General features: G+C 39.1%; 4 protein-coding genes across 4 annotated transcripts; 3 read left to right on the top strand and 1 right to left on the bottom strand.

Annotated features, from left to right (window-relative positions):
- Positions 1 to 4,579: 4,579 nt before the first annotated feature.
- LOC141711956 (uncharacterized) lies at positions 4,580 to 5,575 on the top strand. Its single transcript, XM_074514694.1, has one exon. It carries the CDS (start codon positions 4,580 to 4,582, stop codon positions 5,573 to 5,575), a length of 996 nt encoding a protein of 331 aa, XP_074370795.1.
- Positions 5,576 to 6,335: 760 nt separating this feature from the next.
- LOC141711948 (uncharacterized) lies at positions 6,336 to 6,716 on the top strand. The gene has a single exon (XM_074514684.1). The coding sequence runs from the start codon at positions 6,336 to 6,338 to the stop codon at positions 6,714 to 6,716; it is 381 nt and encodes a 126-aa protein (XP_074370785.1).
- A 7,218-nt stretch (positions 6,717 to 13,934) lies between these two features.
- LOC141671898 (uncharacterized) lies at positions 13,935 to 17,339 on the top strand. Its single transcript, XM_074478332.1, has 4 exons — positions 13,935 to 15,788; positions 16,124 to 16,235; positions 16,808 to 16,915; positions 17,010 to 17,339. Exons 1-2 carry the CDS (start codon positions 14,195 to 14,197, stop codon positions 16,126 to 16,128), a joined length of 1,599 nt encoding a protein of 532 aa, XP_074334433.1. The 5' UTR covers positions 13,935 to 14,194; the 3' UTR covers positions 16,129 to 16,235; positions 16,808 to 16,915; positions 17,010 to 17,339.
- Positions 17,340 to 19,208: 1,869 nt separating this feature from the next.
- Positions 19,209 to 24,476, bottom strand: LOC141671890 (uncharacterized). Its single transcript, XM_074478322.1, has 5 exons — positions 22,748 to 24,476; positions 22,587 to 22,663; positions 22,146 to 22,257; positions 21,838 to 21,954; positions 19,209 to 19,672 (listed from the first exon to the last, which is right to left on the bottom strand). The coding sequence occupies exons 1-5, from the start codon at positions 24,191 to 24,193 to the stop codon at positions 19,328 to 19,330; spliced, it is 2,097 nt and encodes a 698-aa protein (XP_074334423.1). The 5' UTR covers positions 24,194 to 24,476; the 3' UTR covers positions 19,209 to 19,327.
- Positions 24,477 to 26,044: the final 1,568 nt, after the last annotated feature.

Below are 26,044 nucleotides of genomic sequence, written 5' to 3'. Positions count from 1 at the left end.
CAAAGAAAGAGAAGTCGTTAGAGTGGGTGACCTAAGGAGGATCCCAGATCGGATGAAGCAAGAGAAGAGGGGACCCCTGCCTTCGACGGCCCCTTCTCTGTTCACGGCTACTATTCGATCATCTCCCTTGCCTCGGGTATTCAGGCACAACCCCGATCTTCTGTTCAACGACGAAGCCGACCCGGCAGAATATCTTATACAATTTAACAGAGATGGAGGTCTATCAGGTGCAAGAGCCAACCCACTGCAGACTCTTTGCAGCATCACTCCGAGGGAGTGCCCAACAATGGTTCTCCAAGTTAGGGCTGGCTAGCATAAGGACATGGCGATAGTTGTAAGACCTGTTCATCCGGAAATTTCAATCCACCCTTCACTACTCACCTCCTGTGGCCACGCTAGCCAACATCAAGCAGAGGGAGGGGGAGCCTCTGGCGGAATACTTTCGCCGGTTCAATAATGAATTTCCCAAGGTGAGAGGTGCTAGCGGCGAGACCATCAAGACTTTCTGATATCGGGGTTGAAAGAGGGGTCAAAATTTTGGAAAAGCCTCCAGGATAGCGAGCCAAGGACCTTAGCAAAATTCATTGAGCAAGCTGTACCCTTTAAGATGGTGGAGAAGTCGATGAGGGAGCTAAAAATCAACAAGAACTATCGAGATAAGAGAGACCGGTCCTCGAGCCCTGATGAGAGTAGGAAGATGTATCAGCGTAGTTCAGGCCCCAAGAAGTATGTCAGGGGCAAAGAGACAAACAAAGATTCGGGGAGGCCATATACAAGTAAATGGCAGACACACACCCCTCTGGTAGCCTCTATCGACCACATATATGCTACATATGCTGGGAAAGGGGTGTTCAGGAAGGCAGCCCCTCTCACAGACTACAACAAGAGGGATACTTCGAAGTATTGTGCATACCACGAGGCCATGGGGCATGATACAAATGATTGCAGACAATTGAAGGATGAAATTGAGACGTTGATAAGACAAGGGAAGCATACAGAGTGAATTGTCAAGGAGGCTCGGAAGCACAAGGCTGATTATCATACCGTCCCTCCTCCACCCCCGGAAGACAAAAAGAGGGTACCTCGGGCCGGCATCATTCATATTATTCTAGGCGGGTCTCATATTGGTGGAGACAGCCGGAAGGAGATGGATAGATATGCCCGTGAAGCAAAGGAGAAGCCCCTCACCAACGTCAACCATCTGAGCCAAAGACCCCCTGAGCTCTTCGAAAGGGAGGCTGATGACATTGTGTTGAAGGAGAATGATGTAAAATGGGTGTAGTACCCCTATACTGATGCCCTGGTCATGAAAATGAAAATTGGGACAATAAATGTTCATCGAGCATTGGTGGATACCGGGAGCTCAACAGACGTTCTAACCTATGATGCCTACAAGAAACTAGGGCTACTGGATAGAGAACTAACCTCGATAGGTGGGCACTTGTACGAGTTCACGGGAAACTCAATCGGAGTAAAAGGGACGATTCGGCTCCCGGTGACCTTGGGAGAAGAGCCTTATGTGGCCACCCAGATCGCCATATTTACAGTTGTAGATCATCCTTGTGCATACTATGTTATGGTGGGTAGGCCCCTTTTGAAGGCAATGAGGATGGTGACCTCGATCCATCACATGACAGTAAAATTCTCAACTCCCACGAGGTTAGGCTTCTTGAAGAGCTTACAATACGAATCGAGAGTCTGCTACAACCAGGCACTCAGGGCAGTAGAGTTAGGGAACGCATCCTCAGGGCAACAACCCCTCTCACAGACTACAACAAGAGGGATACTTCGAAGTATTGTGCATGCCACGAGGCCACGGGGCATGATACAGCTGATTGCAGATAATTGAAGGATGAAATCGAGATGCTGATAAGACAAGGGAAGCTTACAGAGTGGGTTGTTAAGGAGGTTCGGAAGCACATGACTGCTTATCATACCGTCCCTCCTCCACCCCCGAAAAACAAAGAGAGGGTACCTCGGGCCGGCAACATTCATATTATTCTAGGTGGGTCTCACATTGGTGGAGACAGCCGGAAGGCGATGGACAGATATGCCTGCGAAGCAAAGGACAAGTCCCTTACCAACGTCAACCATCTGAGCCAAAGGCCCCCAGAGCTCTTCAAAAGGGAGGCTGACGACATTGTGTTTACGGAGAACGATGTAAAATGGGTGCATTACCGCCATACTGATGCCCTGGTCATAAAAATGAAAATTGGGACAGTAAATATTCATTGAGCATTGGTGGATACCGGGAGCTCAGCAGACGTTCGAACCTATGATGCCTACAAGAAACTAGGGTTATTGGATAGAGAACTAACCTCGACAGGTAGGCACTTGTACGGGTTCACGGGAAACTCAATCGGAGTAAAAGGGACGATTCGGCTCCCGATGACCTTGGGAGAAGAGCCTTATGTGGCCACCCAGATCGCCATGTTTATAGTTGTAGATCAACCTTGTGAAACAATGTTATAGTGGGTAGGCCCCTTATGAGGGCAATGAGGATGGTGACCTCGATCCATCACATGACAGTAAAATTCTCAACCCCCACGGGGGTAGGCTTCTTGAAGAGCTGTCAATACGAATCAAGAGTCTGCTACAACCAGGCGCTCAGGGCAGCAGAGCTAGGGAACACATCCTCAGGGCAACAGCTCCTCTCACAGACTACAATAGGAGGTATACTTTGAAGTATTGTGCATACCACGAGGCCACGGGGCATGATACAGCTGATTGCAGATAATTGAAGGATGAAATCGAGACGCTGATAAGACAAGGGAAGCTTACAAAGTTGGTTGTCAAGAATGTTCGGAATGACAGGATTGATTATCATACCGTCCCTCCTCCAACCCCGGAAGACAAAGAGAGGGTACCTCGGGCCGACATCATTCATATTATTCTAGGAGGGTCTCACATTGGTGGAGACAGCCGGAAGGCGATGGACAGATTTTCCCGCGAAGCAAAGGACAAGCCCCTTGCCAATGTCAACCATCTGAGCCAAAGGCAGCCTGAGCTCTTCAAAAGGGAGGCTGACGATATTGTGTTTAAGGAGAACGATATAAAATGGGTGCATTACCCCCATACTGATGCCCTGGTCATAAAAATGAAAATTGGAACAGTAAATATTTATCGAGCATTGGTGGATGCCGAGAGCTCAACAGACGTTCTAACCTATGATGCCTACAAAAAACTAGGGCTACTGGATAGAGAACTAACCTCGACAGATGGGCACTTGTACGGGTTTACGAGAAACTCAATCGGAGTAAAAGGGACGATTCGGCTCCCGGTGACCTTGGGAGAAGAGCCTTATGGGGACACCCATATCACCATGTTTACAGTTGTAGATCAACCTTGTGCATACAATGTTATAGTGGGTAGGCCCCTTATGAAGTCAATGAGGATGGTGACCTCGATCCATCACATGACAGTAAAATTCCCAACCCCCACGGGGGTAGGCTTCTTGAAGAGCTGTCAATATGAATCGAGAGTCTGCTACAACCAGGCGCTCAGGGAAGCAGAGCTAGGGAACGCATCAAAGGAGATGGTCAATCCGAGAGAAAATGATGTCCTCATGGAAGAGACAAAAGGTAGGAAAAGAGTACGTCTTGAGAGATACGAGACTTGCAACATGATTTCAATCGAGGAATTATCGAAGGACTATTTCGAGCACATGGGGATTCTAGTAGAACCGCGCCCAGGAGCCCTGCTAATGGAGGCCTCTCAGCCCATCATGTTGGTACATGAGGGGATTGTAGAAGAGGCAAGTGATGAAGAAGAGAGCCCTGAACAAGTCGCTGTAAGACTCAAGAAAGGGAAGTGGGCACGCGAAGAAATAACAACAACAACCTAGATCTTCCCAACGAAATCTCCTGCACGGTCACCATGACCTCCGAACACTTGGTAAATCCGGTTCGAGCTCACCGGCCCGAGCTCGAGGACACAATAGGTGTGATAATCACGGAAGGGGGAGAAACTAGTGAGGTTCGGGCATACTTGGACCCAAGAATGCCCCCAATGGTTGAAAGGGCTGCGGCCGCAGAGGACACAATACCAATCTTGGTAGACCCGAATGATCCTTCCAAGGTACTCAGAATAGGCTCTAACTTAAGTCTCAACCTGAGAGAATACATGGCCCAATTCTTGAGGAGAAATTTGGATGTCTTTGCATGGTCACAATCTGATATGATAGGGATTAACCTGAATGTCATGTGCCACCGGCTCAACTTAGACCCAAAAAAGAAGGGGGTCAGACAAAACAAACGACTGGTTAGTGGAGAAAGGGCAGAAACCCTCAGAAAAGAAGTGGATAGACTGATGGAGGCATGGCTTATAAGAGAAGCCTTTTACCCCATGTGGCTGGCCAATCCAGTGCTTGCCAAGAAACCAAATGGCAAATAGAGGACATGTGTGGACTTCACTGACCTAAACACAGCTTGCCCTAAGGATAATTTTCCTCTCCCCGAATCGACCAACTGGTTGATTCCACAGCTGGGCACGCGTTACTTAGCTTTATGGATGCTTATTCGGGATATAACCAAATTCCAATGCATGGGCCAGATCAGGAACACACCTCAGCAGTCCTCCAATGTTGTCCAACCCAAATGCAGACGAGACTCTAGTCCTGTACTTGGTCGTCTCTAACTTTGCGATCAGTGGTGTATTGGTCCGAGAGGAAGATGGTGTCCAGCTCCCAATATACTATGTAAGTAAGAGGCTAGCCGATGCAGAGACTCGATACACAAGTCTCGAGAAATTAGCATACGCTTTAATCCTGGCCTCTCGAAAGCTCAGACCCTATTTTCAAGCGCACAAGATAGAAGCACGAACTTCCTATCCCCTCAGGCAGGTAATGCATAAGCCGGAGACTTCTGGTCGAATGTTGAAATGGACGGTTGAGCTCGGCCAATTCGAGGTGGATTATCGGCCAAAGACCGCAATCAAAGGCCAAGCCCTGACCGATTTTGTCCTGGAATTTCCTCCACATCAAGAAGTGGAGCAGGGAGCCCTTGTTGTCATGCCTAGTACAGAAAAGGTCGGGCTGGAAAGCCAAAATAGTGTCCCATGGTGGAGCCTATTTGTGGATGAAGCCTTTAATGGAGATGGGACAGGAGCTGGAATTGAGATAATCATCCCAGAGGCCCATAAGATCAGAAGTGCGACCCATCTGGCCTTCCATGCAACCAACAATGATGCTGAGTATGAGGCCTTGATCAATGGTCTCAAGCTAGCTCTGGAAATGAAGGTGGAGAATTTGAATGTGTTCAGCGACTCCATGATCGTGGTCTATCAGATCAACGGGGGGTACCAAGCTAAGAGGCCAAGAACGGAGCTTTACTTAAAGTGTGCGCAAAGAATAATCTCGAGGTTCAACGAGGTGAGGCTGGAACTGATTTTGCGTGGGCAGAATAAAGGCGCGGATGAGCTGGCTAAGCTTGGATCGCGCCGTGAGGCCACTCTGTTAGGGGTCGTGCCCCTTGATATACAGAGGCAGCCTAGTGTGCCCGAACACGAGGTGGGCGGTATTGGGAGTGATCTCGGCCCCACATGGATGACACCTATCTTAGCTTACATAAAGGAATAATCACTTTCGGATGAAAAGAATGAGGCAAGAAGAATAAAGTACAAGGCATCCCGCTCTGTGATATATGATGGGGTCCTATATAGAAGAGGTTTCAGTGTGCCCCTCCTCAAGTGCATAGATGGGGATGAATGACATTACATTCTAAGGGAGGTGCATGAGGGAATTTGTGGCAATCACTCGGGGGGTAGCTCTCTAGCTCAGAAAATCCTCCGTTAGGGTTACTATTGGCCAACGTTGAAAAAAGATGCCTTTGAATTCTCTCGAGCTTGTGATAAGTGTCAGCGATATGCCAATTATTACAACAGCCCCGTGGCTCCTCTCACATCCCTTATGAGCCCTTGGCCCTTTGCTATGTGGGGAATTGATCTGATTGGAGAACTCTCGAAGGCCAAGGAGGTGTCAAGTATGCGGTTGTTGCAGTGGATTACTTCACTAATGGGTAGAGGCCGAGCCTTTAGCCACCATCACGACAAAAAAGCTCAAGGAATTTGTGTACAGAACCATTGTATGCCGCTATGGCATCCCTTACAAGTTGGTATCTGATAACGAGAAGCAGTTCGATAGCAAGGAGATGCGGGAGTTTTGTGAGCAACTGAGAATTCATAAGAGTTTTAGTGTAGTTTGACACCCCCAAAGTAATGGGCAGACGGATTCTGTTAATAAAATTATTAAGCACACCTAGAAGGCAAAGCTTGAGGGGAGAAAAAGAACATGGCCCGAGGAACTCACACATGTCATGTAGTCTTACAACACGACCCCTATGACTACAACTGGAGAGACCCCTTTCTCTTTGATATATGAGTGTGAAGCCTTGGTGCCAGTTGAAGTAGGGGCAGGATCTTTTCGAAGGGATAATTATTATTCAGAGGCGAATGAGGTCAACCATCGACTCTACTTGGACATGATTGAAGAGACTTGGGAAGATGCTCAGATCAGGATAACAGCATATCAACAGAGGACAACAAGGCACTACAACAGCAAGGTTCGAGCCCGGGCTTTTAAGGTGGGAGATTTGGTTCTAGCCCGGGTCATGCCAAACACCAAGGTGGTGAGCCACGAAGTCTTTGGGGCAAACTGGGAAAGCCCCTACAAGATAAAATCAGTACTTTGGGAGGGAACCTACCACCTCAATGATATGTAGGACAAGTTGATCCCGAGAGCCTGGAATGTGGATCATCTCCGCAAGTATTATCAGTAATATTATTTTTTTCAGACTGAGTATTATCTTAAAATATTCCTAAGTCTCGGGGGTTAATGCCATATAGGTTCCTCCCTGAGACCACAAGCATGTATTTTTTTCACTTTCCATTATCTATGAATGAATGATTGATATTTGTGCCTTGATATTTTGACATCTGTTAATAGAATAAAATACTAGCAGGGGAGCCCAACTTTGGGAGCCCATGCGAGGACAAAACAATTGCTTCATTAACATGTTAAAATCATAAGTCAAGCCGGGCCTCGGCCCCCTTTACAACAAGGTCTATAAACCGAGCTGGGCATCAACCCGCTTGAAAATAGTGAGCACAAAATAGATTGTTAAAGATGAGAAAAAAACTATGAAAGTAAAAAGAGGTGCCCACAAGCTCACCTAGAGGCATGTCATGTGAGTTTAAAACTGACTTAAAGTTTAAGGATAGCCACGATGCGAGCCTATATCCTTGACTCACGTTCCCTTTGTCAAAGCTTATGGTCCCAGCCCGCTTCTAGGGAAACAAACCTGCCATACGTGGCTAGATAACAATAATAGGCCAGTAGGAATGCAAGTTTTTTTCGTAGGTTTATTATGAGTATACTTTACTTATTTTAAATTTAAAGAGGCAACACGAGCTCAAGGATGCGAGCCGAGGAGCTCGGCCCTCTATCAAATAAACAAATTTGCCATACGCGGCCAGGGTTGTGATAACTCTAGAGCAGTAGTGGCAAAAGTTCCTCACATTAAAAGTAATTTTTGACAAAGGAAGAAGAAGAGCGAGTCGGGTTGGAGGATGAACGAGACGACCTATAGGAGCGAGCTGAAGACGCACTCAACATCTGTAAAAGATGGTGAATATTCGTGTAAAATAAGTAAAAACAAGTATGAGGTCGCACCTAAGTGTCCTCACATCATACACGGGGTCGCACCTAAATATCTATGCGGGCAAACGGGCTCGCATCGAAGTTTGTGATTGTGTGTGGGCTCGCATCGAACATGTGGTGTGTGCTCGCATGATGCATATGAACAAACAAGAATGAAGATGAATGATTGTGGATCAAATGGGTACCTGTGGATGATTCGTAAGATGATCCTGATGAATCTGTTCCCGGAGAATATCGTTGCCGGTAGACGGTTCTTGTGGTGATGATTATTTTGGCCGTGGTAGATCCTTAGGCAAAATGGGCAGCAATTTGTTAGTTTTCTTGGCAAAGTGAAGAAATGAAGTTGAAATCTCACATATTTATAGGGGATAGGAGAAAGAAAGAGGAAGCGACACATGTCATCATCTCAGAAGATGACACGAATCCCTACGCCAGTTGTCCTACAACTGTCATGGGTTCAAAACACATGATTGTTGGAAGGTATGTGAGCCGGCCAGGTACGACCTCGTGGGCTCACACTCGCGGGGTCATAAAAGCTAATGGTAAAAAATTCGAAGCCTCAAGATGCGACCAGGAATTTTGGGGGTAGTTGTTATGCCCGTTTTCGGTCATGGGCCATAAACATGTCTCTATGGGTGCATTAGAGAATTGGGCTAATACATGTGAGCTAGAATTGTGGATTCATGTGAGCTGAGCTCTCATATGCAATCTGGGTTCTCATATGCGAGCTGATCTCTCACATGGAAGCTGGGCTTACGACATGTGAACTGGGCTCTCACATGCGAGCTGGTCTCGTGACGTGCGAGCTAGGCTCAGGTGCCCATATGCGAGTTGGGCCCGTGAGCCCACATCTTGTGGAAAATAAAAGAAGCATCATATTTATTGATTAAGAGGAAAGACGGTGCGGGCCGAGGCGACCAGCCGGCCCGCGTTTGATGATTTTGTGTGTAACATGGAAAGTGACTCATAGATGACTGAGTTGCTCGTAAATTTCGGGGCCGACACGGGGTATTCCTACAATCACGGGAAGAAATGCGGAGATGCCGCGAGATTGTAGGAAACGTGTGGAGCCGGTCGAGATTTATGTGGCTAATTGGCTGAAGGCTTGACTTTATCATGGGTTTGGGCTGCACGGGTCGAAAAACCCTAACCCTAGTCTATGTGACTTGTTGTCCAAGAACTACGTGGGGTTTGATCACTATAAATAGGGTACGTAGGCACTTGTATGAGACATGAGTCGACACTTGATAGAGAATAACAAAACCTTATTTTTTCTTAAGGAGTCAACATACAAGCTCAGCCGCCACCATACACAACCTTCCTCCGCCCTCAAACACCACCCTTGATCTTTATTCCGGCCAATAACCTCCAAAGTACTGTTATACGAAATTTTTCCTATAACAACCAAAATTAGGGAATAACTGTTAAATCAAATTATATCCCATTCTAATTATAATAGTATAGTATAGATTATAAAAAATTAAAAACAAATATTATTAAAATATTGGAGCAAATTAAAAATTGTTGAACCATATTTTACTTACGCTACTCTACTTTTAGATTTGGCAGTACTAGAAAATGTTATAAAGCACAAAGAAAATAATGCTATAGCACATAAAAGATTTTAATGAGCTAAAATTTGAGTATTTAAGTATTAACGTGCTAATAAAATTGAGTTATAACAGATTTATCTTCTCTATGCCATAAACGAAAACTATTGCACCTATTTCTATAGGCTTCCTTTGTTTTCATTTTTTTTACTATTCCACCTGTTTATAATTTAAATTTTCGGCCTCATTTATTTTCATTTACTATTACTTTCTTACATCAATAATTTGTATAAAATCAAACTAACTGGCCATGCATAATATCTAGAAAGCACAAATGTTACATTAAATTCATGGAAAATATAATTTATTCACCATCGTAAATTATGCAATATACCTTAGAATGAGGTTAATGGCGCAATGTATTACTATTTTACTAAACAAGATATACTCCGTGTTTGTTTCTCTAAATGTAAGTGCTGAATATGATTTAGTAATGAAAATTTATACTGGATTATATTTATGGTCGATAGTTCAAACGCGTTGGGATTGTGAAGAAACAGATACATGTAAATATATCTTTTTCAACATATCGCTCGATAGTCTCAGCACGAAGACGTGCATGAAGACCGGTGATTTGATCCATTTTATATTTATTCGACTCGATCATTTATATAGATGCCGTATGACTTTTTATTATTGAATTAGATCTATTGTTCTTAAAAAAAGATATACTCTTGCACCGTCTCATATCAAATGAAGCATCTTTTTTATGAATATATCATGAGAAACACAGATTTCATCATTATTTATAGTAGTAGAACCTGGACTTTGCAGGCATATCATGATCCATAATTAGTTACCCTTACACCTCTTGCTGCCTCTGCATTCTACCACTGATTCGGAGGATAAAGATATTTGAAATTTTTAATCCAAGTTATCTCACTAATTCATGTGATCATTCACCGTATGGTAGTCAAATCCAATTTAAATTGTTTTATATACTATTCATTAGCTCACTTATAAATACACACAATCCCACGAAGTAAGCTAAACTCAGAAAGATGTCTCTGTGCCATTTTTTTTGGCAGCTCGATACTTTTCGAATAATAATTTATCAATATGTATCTCAATTACCGATGGTTAATTTTCTTCCTTTGAAATGAGGAGTAAACTCAAGTAATTAGGAAAATTTCTCCAAAAAATATCACAAATTCAATTAAATTTAGTTGAAATAAACTAATTTCAAATACATCGTCAAATCTCAAAATTTAAACCAAATTACTACGAAACTTAGTGGTATTGTTTTTTTTAAAAAAAATATGACTTATAGCTTAATAAATTAATGAATATATATATTCTCATAAATTATCTATACTTATCGAGAATGCATACTTATCGAGAATGCAATATAAGACAGATGATAAATTTTTAACTACCGTCCAAATCAGGCATTTTGGGCTACGCCAAATCCCTCACAAACCCTAACTATATCCATTCAGCGTAGTTTAACTATTTTAATAATTGTAAATCATGCACATCAAATTTCTTCATTAACAAAAACATATATGAAAATAATATACAATTATAAATTCATTGATATGATCAAATATACATATATCTCACCATATATATAAAACAATCTAGGATATTTTGTAGGTAGCGTATAGCGAAAATTGTCTCACTATACTATAGTCCATACTATACCATTTTAAGAGAAATTTTAGTTCAACAAATAAAGTTAACCATATATAAGTTATTAATACTTTTTTGTTAGGGAAAATTGTGCATCAGAGTGCAACAAATTTTATATATTAGCTGCAACAAAATTTTTGCAACAAATATTTTAGCTAAACGTTTCAGTACCATTAATTAAAGATGCTCTTAGTTACAGGATTAGGATTTGAGGGGGAAATTGTTTAAGTTCCACATAGTAGGTGAACGGAAGACTAGTCATGAGTTTGGAACTTGTAAATTTAGTCGTTCCCATGAAAAGAAAATAACGAATCAAAGAACAGAAGTATTTTTGCAACCTAAACTTACGTTTTTTTTATTATTTGACGGGACTAAACTTACGTTCAATTCATGAAAATGACAACTGAACCTGCCAAACATGATCCTCCTCGCCTTGTCATCATTTGGAGATTATTTCTTGTCTCTGAAAACTAGCGAGCTACGAGTAATATATACCGTGTACTTCATAAACAAACCCTATTTGAATTTGAGCATTTAATTAAAATATGACTATAAAGAATTATTTGACCTAGTTAGACATTTAGGACAGTTTTTTCATTGGTCAGAACCTTGCAAGACCCGTTAATAAGTGCGAAACTTTCCAACGTGATCTATTTTATTTCTGTATAAATATTTGGAACATGCAACCAAAATTTAATAACTTAGCAGCTACTTAATTACGATTAAAAAGGAATTATGACTTCAGCCTTGGTGAGAATTATGTGTTTCGTTCTAGTGATCATCTTCTTCATGCAGTTGGTTTTAGCTCACCCAGGTATGTTTTCTTCATGCGGTTGGTTCTATTAAGATCTGCATCTCCAATCTCCATGCATGTACTTCCTCTGCAGTACTGTTTATCCTATGAATATGTAATCTCTAGCAAAAATATATATCTCCAAAATATATATATATTTATATATGATAGTTCAGTTTATCCTATTTATAGAAATTGTTTAAGGGGGCATTTTGTGCAATATCTGCAGATCAAAACAGGAAATTGTTACAATCTAGTGAACCACCATTGGAATCCGATCTTCCTCCTCCTCCACCTCCAGTTAACAGATTGGGACGCAGGAGGGAACCCACTCCTCCCCCGCCACCTCCAGATGTCGGCCCCACCAGTGGCAACTAAAACTGCAATGTCATATGTAGCTGATGCCAATTCTGTTTCTACTGCAAACACTGCATTGCCTACATATGTATTCTATGGATTCTCTGTAATAAAACCAGGACTTTGGATACTACCTCCTAACCGTGCAATATTAATATTACACCCATGCCATATTTAGTTTGTATTTAATTTAATTTTAATCCGGTTGAATATTAATTTATTGTAACTCAGATGAATTATATATTTTATTTTATTTTAATCTCAGTTATTATACATACCAAAAAATTAATTTTTGATTTTAGTTTTATTTTAATCTGATTTAATAATATAATTTTTTTTCTCGAATCAATAATATTAATTATTTTATTGTAGTCTGAAACTCATTATATACATTGACAAAATTTAACTAACTAATTATACTTAGTTTGCTTTTACTTTTATTTTAACTCAGACCAATAGGAAAAATATGTTTTAACCCTGATAAATATTGTCATTTTGTTTATTCTGAGATAATTTATACCGACGAAAGAATTAACTATAATTTGAGTTTGAAAATGTATTATGAATAATATATATACATAAGTCATGCTGTAATTATATAAATCCAAGTATTGTACCGACTGATCTATTATTAAATTTTATTTTTAATGTATCGACGTGTTTTTTTAATTTGAAATATTTAAAGTAAAAATAATCGCTTAGCAAAAAAAAAGTAAAAACAATCAAATTAAAGCTCAAATAAATAAAAAAATTAGCAAGTTTCGTTTAATTTAATTTGTTCTCTATGTTGAATTCTAAAAAAAAGATTTTGAATATTCTTTAAAATCGTCAAAATCGGTTATATTTGTTTTCTGAAATAATGTTCATGATTTGGTGCCCTATTTCTAAACAGATCGAACATTTTTATAAATATAATATAACTTAAAGGGTTTGTCTATTTTCAAGTAAATTGAGGGGCTTCCACTGGTTTTCTCCGGTGGAAAGTCCCAACCCCTTCATTGTCTGTTATTCTCGTTTATTTTCTTTCAATAAAACCCATTTTTTGGGTGTTTGTGTGTCTCTCCTCTTGGAGTGTGTGTTTTGTCTCTTATTTTGGAGTGTTTGTTATGTTTTTATTTAGTCATGCTTGGGTTTATCTGGTGATGGATCTGTTGAGGACGAATTTATTGATATTTTTGGTGATCTGCAAAGCCTACATCGGATCTGGAACGGTGGTGATTATTGCAAGAGCTCACCTTTCACAACTAAAGATTGTTCATCTTTCATGGATTTATACTTTCGGCATGTCTATAGCTGGTATCCGGCATGTAGATAGCTGGGGTGCCTTCGGCATATATATAGCTGGTGTACGGCATGTAGATAACTGGGGTGCCGCTTCTCCAATCTCATTTTATGCAATTGGTGTTTCTGAACACTGGGCTAACCATAGTTTTTATGTGATATGGTCAATTGCGATATTGCTATTTTCAGAGATGCTGCTGCAATTTAGATCGCTTGGGATGTCTTTGATTTCGTTTTTAATTTCAAGAATTTTTAAATTCTATGTGTTAAACGATCAGGAAACAAATCATCTAATTTTTTTTAGTATGTTATTTATTTTATCACCTGGTTGTATCGACAGTTGGGGATTTGTCTCGACTGTACTATATTCAATTTAATGAGAATTTTCTGCATTTGTCAAAAAAAAACTACCAAATAATGTTGATATATGTTATAACTAAAAAATGCTAGGTCCTGATTCATTTCCCACACATTCCGAAATTTGTTAAAACACATTTTTATTTTAAAAATATATAACTCTAATTATTACTATTATTTTAGAAAAAGGAAGAAGCTGCAAATGACAATTTTATGATGTAGTAGCCCATAGTTTCGAAGTGCTTTGTTTTTAAAATTGGGCCTAAAAACTAATAAGACCCCATTAAACCAAACATTTGAAACATCACCGGGCCGCCAAAAGTCCATCAACCTCGTTTCTTCATCGTCTCCTACACCGCCGAAAACCAGGTTTCTATGTCTCAATTTCATTCTTAACTTCATCATCACATTAACTAGGGTTTTAATTTTATACCCCTTTTAATTTCACATTCTTATAATTTTGTTTATTTCATTTTGTGAGCTTCATTTCACTCTGAAGCTCACAAATTGATGATATGTATTCTATATATAGACCACCAATCTGATATGTATAAAGCTCTTGGATGGAAGCGTATTTCGTATCGTTTTAAGATTGCCCATTTTGTTAAAACTGGTTTAATTGATAAAGCACTCCAACTGTTTGATGAAATGTCTCAATCAGATTGTAGAGTTTTTAGCATTGATTATAATAGGATTATTGGTGTTTTAGTTAAGCATTCTCAGTTTGAGTTAGCTGGGGAGTATTATGACAGGATGGGTCCGAAAGGGTTTTCGTTGAATTCGTTTACGTATTCGAGGTTTATTAGTGGGTTGTGTAAAGTTAGTAATTTTGAGGTTATTCAGAGACTTTTGCAAGATATGGATAAAGTGGGGGCGGTTCCTGATATGTGGGCGTGTAATTTGTATTTGAATCTTTTGTGTTCGGAGAGTTTGGTTGATGTTGCGTTAGAGGTTTTGAGGGTTATGGGTGAGAAAGGGAGGGAACCGGATGTAGTGAGTTATACTATTGTTATAAGTGGATTGTGTAGGGTGAAAAGAATTGATGATGCTGTTAAGTTGTGGTATACGATGATTGAGAAAGGTATTGTTCCAGATGATAAGGCTTGTAGGGCACTTGTTCTTGGTTTGTGTGATGGTGGCAAGGTTGATTTAGCTTATGAACTTACGTTGGGTAACTTAAAAGGAAGTGTAAAATTTAGTACGGGAATTTACAATGTACTTATTAGTGGGTTTTGTCAAGCTGGTAGGATTGATAAAGCACAGGCGATTAAAACGTTTATGAGAAGAAATGGGTGTAAAGCGGACTTGGTTACTTACAATGTGCTTTTGAATTATTGTTGTGATGAGCTTATGTTGGATGAGGCTGAGAAGTTGATAGATAAGATGGAGAGAGGTGGGTTGAATCCTGATAGCTATAGCTACAACGAACTTCTTAAGGGCCTCTGCAAAGCTCACCGGATTGATAGGGCTTACAAGCTGATGGTGAACAAAATGAGAGTAAAGGGTTTGGTAGATGTTGTATCATATAACACAATAATTAGAGCACTCTGCAGAGCTTCTCGTACAGAACAAGCTTATAAGATATTGGAGGAGATGGGCCCGAATGGGATTTCTCCCGATGTTGTTACATTTTCAATTCTTATTAAAGCCTTCCTTAGAGAAGGCAGACCCAATTTAGCTAAAAAGCTTCTTGACCAGATGAGAATTTTGGGCTTGTCACTTGATCGCGTGATGTATACAATTATTGTTGATTATTTGTGTAAGACTGGCAGAATTGGGATGGCTCACAGCACATTCTGTGATATGATAGAGCAGGGAATAACCCCCGATGTTGTGTCGTACAATGCACTTATTAATGGGTTTTGCAGGGCGTCTAAAGTTTCTGATGTGATGGTTTTATATGAGGAGATGCAGACCAAAGGAGTGCATCCAGATGAACTTACTTTTAAGTTGGTTATTCGAGGCCTTATACAGGAAAAGAAGCTTTCAATTGCTTGCACAGTCTGGGACCAGATGATGGAGAAGGGCTTTACACTTGATAGAGATGTTTCTGAGACTCTTATCACTGCTATATCTCAGGATGCGCCCTGCAGCAAGAAGAATGGTTTGTCTAATAGTACCTCTTAATTTGGAACTGTCTTGCATGCACAATTTATTGTAATCTGCACTACCTCTAGATATAGCTATGTAGTGTAAGCTCTTTTTCTTGATTTTTAAACACTTGCATTGTCTCTCCGGTTGGTTTTGATAGGAATGTGGGAATTGTTATCTATTGCATATTTAAATGGGTTTAGAGACACCGAGGGTGCTGCACAAAATTAGTTCATGTCTCAGGAAACTACCAAGATGTTATATTCATTCTAAATCATGTAATTGGCATATTGAGATTTCAGTTTATATGGATTCCGGTTATTACTGAAATTGGTGTAACATTTTCAGGGTGATTCAGTAATTTTTTACACACTGCTGAAAGTCTCAAAGTTGCTTGCATGCACCGTGGAAAGTGACTGCATTTCCTGCAATATCAACGGATGCAGAAGGCAGAAATAAGGTTCAATTTATTTTCTTTCAAGCATTAGATAATACTCCCTTTCTAGTTACTATCTTCTAGGTGTTCACTGTTCAATATGACAGGGCTTTAATTTTCTTTTTACCTTGACCTAGAGCTATTTTGTTTTTCACTGAATAGTAATTAAAGCTTCTCAAAATCTTACGTGATGTTGCCTTGTTTAATTTTTGTCCAAAAAATGTAAAATGACCTGCATAATATACCCAAGTTGCGAAAGTAGTTACTCTTTATATTCCCCTGGCCGTAAGTTCAGGTTGAAATTAAAATTCCAATACTGGCCTTTTAAATTTATCATTGTTCTAATGAAAATTATAGCACTTCATTGTGATTTAGACCTCTTATATGTGCTCAGTCTGACCTCTTAATATGGAGTATGGACTAATATATTTACATAAATCTATGTCCTATATATACTTGCTTGTTTAGTTTGATCTTAACTTTTCTTTACAAATCCTATAGTCCTGTTGGTATATGTTAGTATGTTACCATCTCTCTTATACACACAGATTTCTTAAAGTAACCGTTTTAACTAATATTTGTTTTTGTACGGTTAGGTTGCAATAAGTTTGCAGGAGCTTAGTCTACTGGGTACTTTTGTTCATGCCCGGAAAAGTAGTACCAAGTTCTGTAAAGGTTCCTTAGATGAATGGCGTTGTACATAGGTGAATATCTCTAGTGCATGTTCGTAATCCACCATCTCCCATTTTTTAGGATCATCTGAGGAAATGTGCATAATATATATTCGCATATTTCCAGGTTAAGTGAATATTGAGATAAGAACTTTTAACAATGGATCTATCTCCGAGAGCTGCGTGCATCAACCTTAAAAAGTTGCTGAAGTGGACATAAAGATCCATCTAACTCAAGCTAGCCATGGCAATCGCTGTTGCTGGAAATTTGTTTATTTATTTGGTCATAGCTGATGTAACATTACATATACAATGATCATGTTGAATTCATGATGTACAATCTGTTATAGGTATTTTCAGATTAACATTTTGTATTTTTTTGTGAGATTATATATTTCTTGTGAATTAATGTGATACACTACGGACTGTCTAGTAAAATTTACAATTAGTACTTGTAGCCATAGCTGTAGCTGTTTGTAAAATTTGTTTTCTTTACAGTATAGTGATAATGGTACCCTGTCAACTGAAACCAAATAAAAATAGCACTTTAAATTCCGAAGAGGGTGAATTCAGCTTAGATATCAAATTGTACAAGAAAAAACACAAAATTTGCAAAAGGGATTCCTGAAGCTTTACTTGCACTCTGGTCTTTACTATATCCTGATTCTTTGCCTGTTTATTGAGTCATACTTAAGGTTTTCTCTAAGCAATTCTCCACATCTGGAAATCCATAACTTGCCATATTAGCTACACTGTCTTCTACAACTTGCTTCTTGTCATCCCTAAACGTGTGACCACAATGCATCGCACACGTGAAACCAATCCGCATTTTCTTTCATTGCAACCAGTAAACCAGCCTCAGCCACCGGAGTCTGTCACCAACCCAAACTTTCTCCCCTCGCAGCGACGACAGAACCAGCATCAACCACCCCGGTCACAACCCAACCCCGGCCTCGAGTTGCCTGCACAGCCACAAGCAAGGCCACTGCCCGATCCCAGCATTGAGTTGCCTACTCAACCAGAACCACGGCTACAACGCCAAAGCAAACGAAGGGGGCGACATGGTGCTGGCCTCCTTTCTGATTTTACACACTCACAACTCGGTGCTGGTCATATGTCGGATCCCACACAGTCACAATTCGGTGCCGGCCACATGTCGGATCCCACACATTCACAGCTCGGTCCTGGCCACAACTCCCCCACACACTCACAACCACGTTTCCATAAGCAACCTCGTGATCCTGAACTTCTTCTTGCAGTTTCACCAAAACAACCACACCAACTGCCAGTGCATTCAGATCATCCAGCAGCCCACCAACAACCGCAATCCTCAGTTCAGAGAATTCCACCGTCCAGCGAAACTAAGCCATTTGTGTGGTGTATTGCCATCTTCTGTGCAATCTTCTGGATTTTAATCATTTTAACAGGCATTATAGTTCTCACACTTTATCTTGTCAACCATCCGAAAAGTCCAAAGTTCGATGTGGCAGGAGCAAGCCTGAATGCAGCATATCTTGATATGAATTATATCCTCAATGCAGACCTTACTATCCTGGCCAATTTCACGAACCCAAGCAGGAAAGTAAATGTGAACTTCAAGCACGTTGTCATCAATCTTTATTTTAACGGAGTTCTTATTGCCACAGAGTACATAGATCATTTCCATTTAGGAAAAGCACAATATCTGCTTGCAAATGTCCATATGTTGACAAGCCAAGTTCAGCTCTCTCAGGTTCATAGCCAAAAGCTCGGGAACCAGATCGAAAGCGGCAGAGTCAGTTTTGATATTAAGAGTTTCTTCAGAGCAAAATCTAAATTGGGAAACGTACTCAAGTATTCGGATTCGTTTGTTGGTCATTGTAGCATTGTTATGACACCTCCACCGAGTGGAGTTTTAATAGCAAAAACTTGTGGAACGAAAAGCTGAATAACATGGGAGGACTCCTTTCTCCTGTTGCATCATCTAGCATCCATGATTATGATATTATCCCACATTTTTGTTTTTCAAAGCTAAAAATTTGAATCTTTCGTACCTTCAAATTTATAGTTGTATAGCTGGACATTTTGTGGTCTCATTACCAAAATATACGAATTATGTACTTGCTTTCCATGAAACAGAATACACTGAACCTATCAGATACCAGTTTCAACTCTTTAACGACAGACCAATGATGCAATTCCAATCAAAGTTAAAAAAGACTCTTTAAAAATTGGGTGTTTAGGAGGCCAGTAAGCACCGAAACAAGTGTTACTTTCCCTCCTAGTTATACATTTAGATGGCACTCATCTTCTATAAGATTGAAAAAGAAACCTTACAAAATGGATATTGTACAAACTAATTATTTTTCTATTTCTAACAGCCGCTTTCATGTCGAGAGATACACAGATACTGAGGAAGTAGAGAGGAATCTGTAAAACAATGCACAATGTACGATGTATGTATAGCTATATAAGAGGTTCGGACAGTTCCATTTCATTGGAACTTTCTTGTTGCGTAAGCGGCTGGCTGGAACCTACAAAGTTCAGGCCAAGCCATTCCCATGGCCAACAAGCATATCTCGGCCGACTTAAAACAGATCTTGAGGTCTCCTGTGTTTCAAGCTGGCGAGTAAGCTCCTCCACCTTGTCTCTAAGCCTAGAAGACCTCAAATCAGCCAACCTTAATGATTTCTCAGCTGCATCTCTTGCTGCCATGGCAGCATCTGCTGTCTCTTCTTTAAATTTAAGTTTCTTCTCGGACTCTATAACAGCTTGCTTCGCCTCTTCAAGTTCCTGGCGAACAACTGATAACTGCAAGAATGACAAACGGTAACAGGTCAATTCTGGTGCAGAAGACTGGCAATTATACATCAAAAGAAAACAGGAGTGAAGAAAATGATAGTCTCTCATTATTCAACCAAGATAATACATATTTCTCCTAAAATTGTTCCGAGCAGGTTAACTATTTTTATATAAGTAAAACACCATTTTAAGTAGTATGTCTCAGTCAGATAATGGCACTCTTTGCTCTAACTTATGTCAGAAGACATTATTACAAGCTATTTCATATTCACAACAAGTTGTAGATTTTGTTAATGTGAATCTTTGCTGACTTGGTAAAACCATTTGAGACTTGGCAATTACATGCATAGTGCAACAAATTTAGGCACAGAGAGTGTTATTAAACGCGAGATTTGCGCTTCCTGGAGCATAAGCGCAACACGAGAAGCGCGCTTTTTATAAAAAATGCAATGGTTTGAAAAAAATGTATAACAATAAATTTAACATGTAATCAACAAATTAGATTGTCATAAAATGTTAATAATAACCAGATTCGAATTTAAGTCCAAAATATAAAGTCTTTGTAACAAAATAATATAGAGGATCAACTAAATACTCCACCAGATGTTTCTTTTCCACAGAAATTACAAGTTCAACTGAACTACCCTCTATCACTTCCCGCGCATATTTCCAAGCCACGTCTTTTTTATCAGCCATCTATTAGTCGTAAATATACAAATTAGTTATAATTTGTACAAATATGTCCTAATGTGTATCAGTTTAACAAATATGTGTATAACAAAAATATGCACCAAGTAATATTTGTGTCAAGATTGTGTCTATATGTGTGTGTGTGTGTACAAGAATCAGTACCAAAATGATCAGAAATCAGGACTCAATCTGTGTATATGTGTGTACATACAAGAATCAGTATATATATATAAGAAAGAAGAATCAGTATAAAATTTAAAAGCGCGCTTTTTTGCACTTCTTGCATCTCGTTTAAGCGCACCAAAAAGCGCGCTTCATCAAACTTGCATCGCATAATTGAATCGAGGCGCTTCAGCCTTGCATCACATCGCTTCTCGCTTAAGCAAGCGCTTAAGCATGCTTTTAACAACACTAATTTACTGTGTATTGGTCCTGTTTGAAATAGTATCTGTTCCACGTGATGGCTGGTGAGATATCTTCTATTTTGGCCACCTACTGACTAGAACCTAAAAAAGTAAACCGGGATAGCAGCTAGTGGAGTACTGGTGAGGGTACTCCCAAAATTTAGATTGGAAGGGAAAGTTGCCCTCCTGCCCTTGCAAACATAAAAACACCTTTGATGCAAGCCTTTAAACCAACTCAGCCAGATCAAACACTTGTAAGTATGGTACATCTAATATAATATACTCCCTCCGTCCCTTCCAATTGTTATCGTTTCTGGGAGAGTATCCGGCACACATTTTTAGATGAATAAAAAGTATAGTTCTATAACTTTTTTAAAAAATTTCTTTTTCTGAATAAAAATAGAATGTTTAAACTTTTATTCAGAAAAATAAAATTTTTAAAAAAAGTTAAAGAACTATATTTTCTCTTCATCTTAAAATGCGTGCCGGACACTCTCCCAGAAACGATAACAATTGGGAGGGACGAAGGGAGTATAATATTAGGGTACTCCAAATAAAACGTTGAGAGCAGGAATCAAACACCCAACTGAAACTATGCCAGCTGATCAATCTAAACTTTCATAAGATATGATATATATTCCCTATATAATCTAGAGATCTGAGGGTACCCCGGTTCTCTTTGCCTCTGCCGTTGATAGCACACATGAAATAGAGTGGTAATAATAAGAATAATGCCACAAATTATTAGGTGGAGGAAATAAATTCACATATAACTTGACATTTCATTTCAATGTAAAACGTTTCTTGAAAGGAAAAATTTAGATGGCATGATAATTTCCTTATTAGGTCAAGTTGGCCATGAAGAGTATCAAAAAAAAAAGCTGTTGCCATACTATTGCATTAAATTGTGTATTAGACAATGACTTGTATCATGTTGTTAAGAGTACTATACCATCATTCAAGTCTTCATAAAAAAAATTAAGCAGACCGGAACGCGTAAAAATACCAGATATACTTTTTAAACAATCAGATATTCCTTTTATAGAGGTTCTGTAGGCAAAGGCACTTCAGGACACATACCTGCGCCATAAAATCTTGTTCAACTGCTTTACCCGCATCCGCTTCTTGCTGTGCAGCTACTTTCCATCTTGTAATTTCTTCTTCAGCTACAGTAATGTCCATCATAAGCCCTTCGACCTGAGACGATAAAGTAGCGTTGATACAGGACAGGACCGAAGTAATATAACTTCTTACATTAGGTACTCCTCATCACCATAATTTCACATATTATAGTAAGAAAGCAACCCAAAGGGATGGTTACAGCTCAGGCTTCCTTGATTTTCATCACAGTTTTAAAAACATTAACAAGAAATATACAAACAAGTTACATTATCATTTGCGACTCTCTCTTTCTCTTCGAGTTCCTCCAACTTTTGTTTCCTTTGGACGAGTTCCTTGGCCTGAGCTTCTACATGTTGTTTGAGTAGATTTGCCTCTGCCCTAAATTCAGTAAATTAATACACAAAACACAAAAACTGTTATTTGATAAATAGTAAGGACTATAGAAGATATATATACAGGTATCAATTTTAAATCTCATGCTTTAAGAATACTCTATAGATGACAAACTTTAAAACTTCAGGCAATACAAATCCTTTCCAAGAACATGACAAGAAGAAACAGTCTTAAAAGTCTAAAACAGACTCCGAGACTCATTCTCTAAGTTAGCATATTAAATATATAGCATTATTTCTTATGGTTCTGTATTATTCATTTACACAATAGAACCACCACTGATCCTTGAAAATGGAAAAATACAAGGGAAGTACCCGAGTTCATCAACAGTGTGCTTCAGCTCAATTATTTCGAGCTGTGATTGCTTAATAATATTCTCCAGGGCACCAGCCTGCATAAAGGGTATTATTACACCTCAGTCAAAGAAAACATGATCACAACTCACAAGACCCTAAATCTGCTAAGACAGACTTACCAAAGTATAAATTTCATCTTCCTCTGCCACCAAAGCACCCTCCTTGTCATTAGAAGGCAGTCCCTTTCCATCCCCCATATGATTACTAAACTTATAATCGATACCCGCCTCTTTTAATCCATTTTCCGCAACTTTAAAAAGTTCATTAGTTTTTGATGACAAATCCGCTGATACTCTTTTGGATAAAGCACTTCTAAGCAAGGTTCCAATATGCTCTTTTTCCTTGACTAACTGCGAAACCGTATTATTCAACCTCTTAACTTCATTGCTTCTCTCTTCTACCAACTCCCTAGTTTTCTCAACAACGTTTCTACTTAGTTCATATATAGATTCCATTCCGGCCAAAGAAGCCCGAATATTCTCCTCCATATCTGTTTCTTTTGGTAGAAACAAAGACTCAGACAATTCCGATTGATCCAACTTATTACCATCTACTACCTTAATAACATTATCAATCTGATCATGTATTTTCGCCACATACTTCAACTGCTCAACCAACAACGGCCTCTGTGAATCCATCTTCAGTTCCAAATTCTTCAACTTACCTTCACTCTCATCAAACAATTCCCTCAACTTCGCCAACTCATCATTCGCTAAACCCTTCTTCTCCAAAATCTCCTTCTCCAAATCCCGTAACTTCCCGTCCTTCTCCGCCACCAACTTCTCCAACTCCTCCACAACACTCCCCTTCTTCCCAACCTCCTCTTTCAATCCATCAATCGTAGCCTCAAGCTGCGAAACCTCAATAGCAATCTCATAATTCCGTTGCTCCATTTGCTCACGTGCCTCATCCCTCTCCTTCGCAATCAAATCAACCTGCCTAATCATCTCCTCAACAATCTCATTCGTCCGCTTAATCACACCATACGCCACAGCCGGCAATCCAGTATACTTCTGCGATCTCGGCAATCCACCTACACTAAAATCCTTAAATCCACTAACTTTCCCCGAAATCTTCTCAATTCCATTCATCAACATTCTCGCTCCCGTCTCAACCTCACCTCTCAACGTCTCTTTCCCCCTAACCGCCTCATCACATTTCTCTGTAACCTCATCCCTCACTCTAACAACCTCTTCTAATTCTAATTTCAACTTCTCATTCGCTCTCACCGCCTCGTCTCTCTCAATTCTCAACCTCTCACTCACTCTCACCGCCTCGTCTTTCTCTCGTAAAGCCTCATCTTTCACTCGATTCGTCTCGTCTCTCTTCCTAATCGCTTCATGCGCCAACGCTTTCAACCGATTAAACGAAACCTGTAATTCCGATTTCGACACCTCCAACGCCTCTCTCGCTTCTCGCTCTCGCACAAGCTCCGCCGAAACTTCGCGAAACTTCTCGACTGAAAAATCATCCGGCGATGTACTCGAAACCTCGATCGCAACCGGATCGTCGTCTTCTACGTCGCTCAAAACGGCGTCGTTAGAATCATCTGCGTTACTCGACATTATAAAATCAATTCTATTAGTGAAATTATTGAATTTAAAATACTTTCATTGCAAAATTAATAATTGAAACCCTAAAAATTTTAATTTTTAGTGGATTTGAGTAGTGATGATTGAAGTGTGTGTGTGTGTATAGATTTATAGATACAGATATGTAGGATGATGAAGAATGAAGACTAGATTTTAGGCAAGTAATTGAGGGGTTTGAAATCGAAAAGTGGTGATTTGCGAGAAAGATATATACATAACATAATCAATTGCGTCATAAAAATGTCACTAAATTGTATGTAGTGTTTCCGACTTCAGAGTAGGCCTAATTCTTTTTAGTCATTGATGTTTACACAGGCGAATATATTGGCCACCAAAGTTTAAAAACATTTAGTTCATAATATTTGAATCTCCCTTTGTAATTATCACAAATAAATAAATATAAACTAACGTAAAAACCCGTGCCTCGCAATAATAATTTCTCGAATAAATAAATATATATATATAAATTAAGATAATTTTATAATTTGAAAATGGAAAAATATTTTTTAATTTATCGCATATTATAGTAATTTCATAACATCATATATGTTTCTTATGTACCAAATTTATTATTTTGTTACATTTTACTTTATTAAATGTTGAATGAATATTTATCCATAAAAATGCATACAATAATTTTAAATTTGGTAAAAAATATTTTATATTTAAATGAAGTTAAATAAGATTTATTAAATTAAATAAATGAATATGCATATATAATTATTTATACTTGACATGTACGTATGTAAACCCACGTGAGATATAACTATAATATATTTGTAAAATTCAAAATTGATCGCGTATCTCGAGACATATTACAAAATTTCATTATTTTATACAATAGTCATTTCATTAGGGGTGCCTGCGAGCAGTGTTGGAACTCAGCCGATCGGCCGATAAATCGGCCGATATATCGGCAAATTAGCTGCTCACGATCTTGTTTGGCTAGATCGCCGGATAACCCGGTTTAGATAAAATTGGGTTAAAATACGGGCCAACCCCGATAAAATCGATTCATCACTCATACCTTATCTTTCACCCATCAAATTTCGTAGGAGAGAATTGGGAAAAACATTACCCTAAAATGGATTGATGTTCATGAATTTCATCAATTTCTAATGACTGATTGTGGTGTTCTTCCGATTGTTCGCCGGAGAATGACATTGAATTGCCAGAATTATTGAGAGTAGTAACTAGTAAGTGGTGTAACTTAAACTCTATATCTGATTCCCTGTGAAGAATTGTGTGGAATTGTGTGGGGATTTCTGATGTCTACTTTTGTGTGTATGTTATATAGATTAGAGTATATGATAGTGTATATCGACTAAAGTTGAGGTTTGGTAGTTGAACTTGAAAGTAGAATTATATTTTAGTTTTTTTATTGGAGTCGGGCAAAATCCCCGGTTCAACCGATCAATTTACATAAAAATTGATTAAATCTAAAATTTTAAAGATTAATTTTATATAAATAAAAATAATAATTAACATAACTTATATGACTGATTTTATGTGTATAAATAATTTTTATATTAAATTTAATAAAATATATTCGATTTTCACTCCGATTAATTATTTCGATTAATCCTCGATCCTTCTGATTAATCCACGATTAATCCTTATAAGATCATGTGACCGATCTTCCCCGATTACCGATTTCTGTAACACTGCCTGCGAGTTCCTAACCAACCCTACTTTTACCGAGCTGACCCTAACCCAACCTGAAAAAATATAAATCGGACTTTAATCTAAAGATTAATAAAACCGAAATAAATGAGTTGGGTTAGGGTTTTGTATTTAACCCGCTCATTTCAACGCGGCACACAC

The sequence above is a fragment of the Apium graveolens genome, chromosome 1 (assembly GCF_009905375.1).
Source record: "Apium graveolens cultivar Ventura chromosome 1, ASM990537v1, whole genome shotgun sequence".
NCBI classification, from domain to species: Eukaryota; Viridiplantae; Streptophyta; class Magnoliopsida; order Apiales; family Apiaceae; genus Apium; species Apium graveolens.
The sequence above is the reverse complement of the archived record's forward strand: the minus strand, read 5'-3'. Positions and strand labels throughout refer to the sequence as shown.

Excerpts from the sequence above, each read along its gene's own strand:
- LOC141711956 (XM_074514694.1), top strand. The coding sequence starts at position 4,580 with ATGTTGTCCAACCCAAATGCAGACGAGACTCTAGTCCTGTACTTGGTC.
- LOC141711948 (XM_074514684.1), top strand. The coding sequence starts at position 6,336 with ATGACTACAACTGGAGAGACCCCTTTCTCTTTGATATATGAGTGTGAA.
- LOC141671898 (XM_074478332.1), top strand. The coding sequence starts at position 14,195 with ATGATATGTATTCTATATATAGACCACCAATCTGATATGTATAAAGCT.
- LOC141671890 (XM_074478322.1), bottom strand. The coding sequence starts at position 24,193 with ATGTCGAGTAACGCAGATGATTCTAACGACGCCGTTTTGAGCGACGTA. Across the intron at positions 22,664-22,747 it reads AAGATGAAATTTATACTTTG|GCTGGTGCCCTGGAGAATAT; the intron begins GTAAGTCTGTCT and ends CCCTTTATGCAG. Across the intron at positions 19,673-21,837 it reads AACAAGATTTTATGGCGCAG|TTATCAGTTGTTCGCCAGGA; the intron begins GTATGTGTCCTG and ends TCATTCTTGCAG.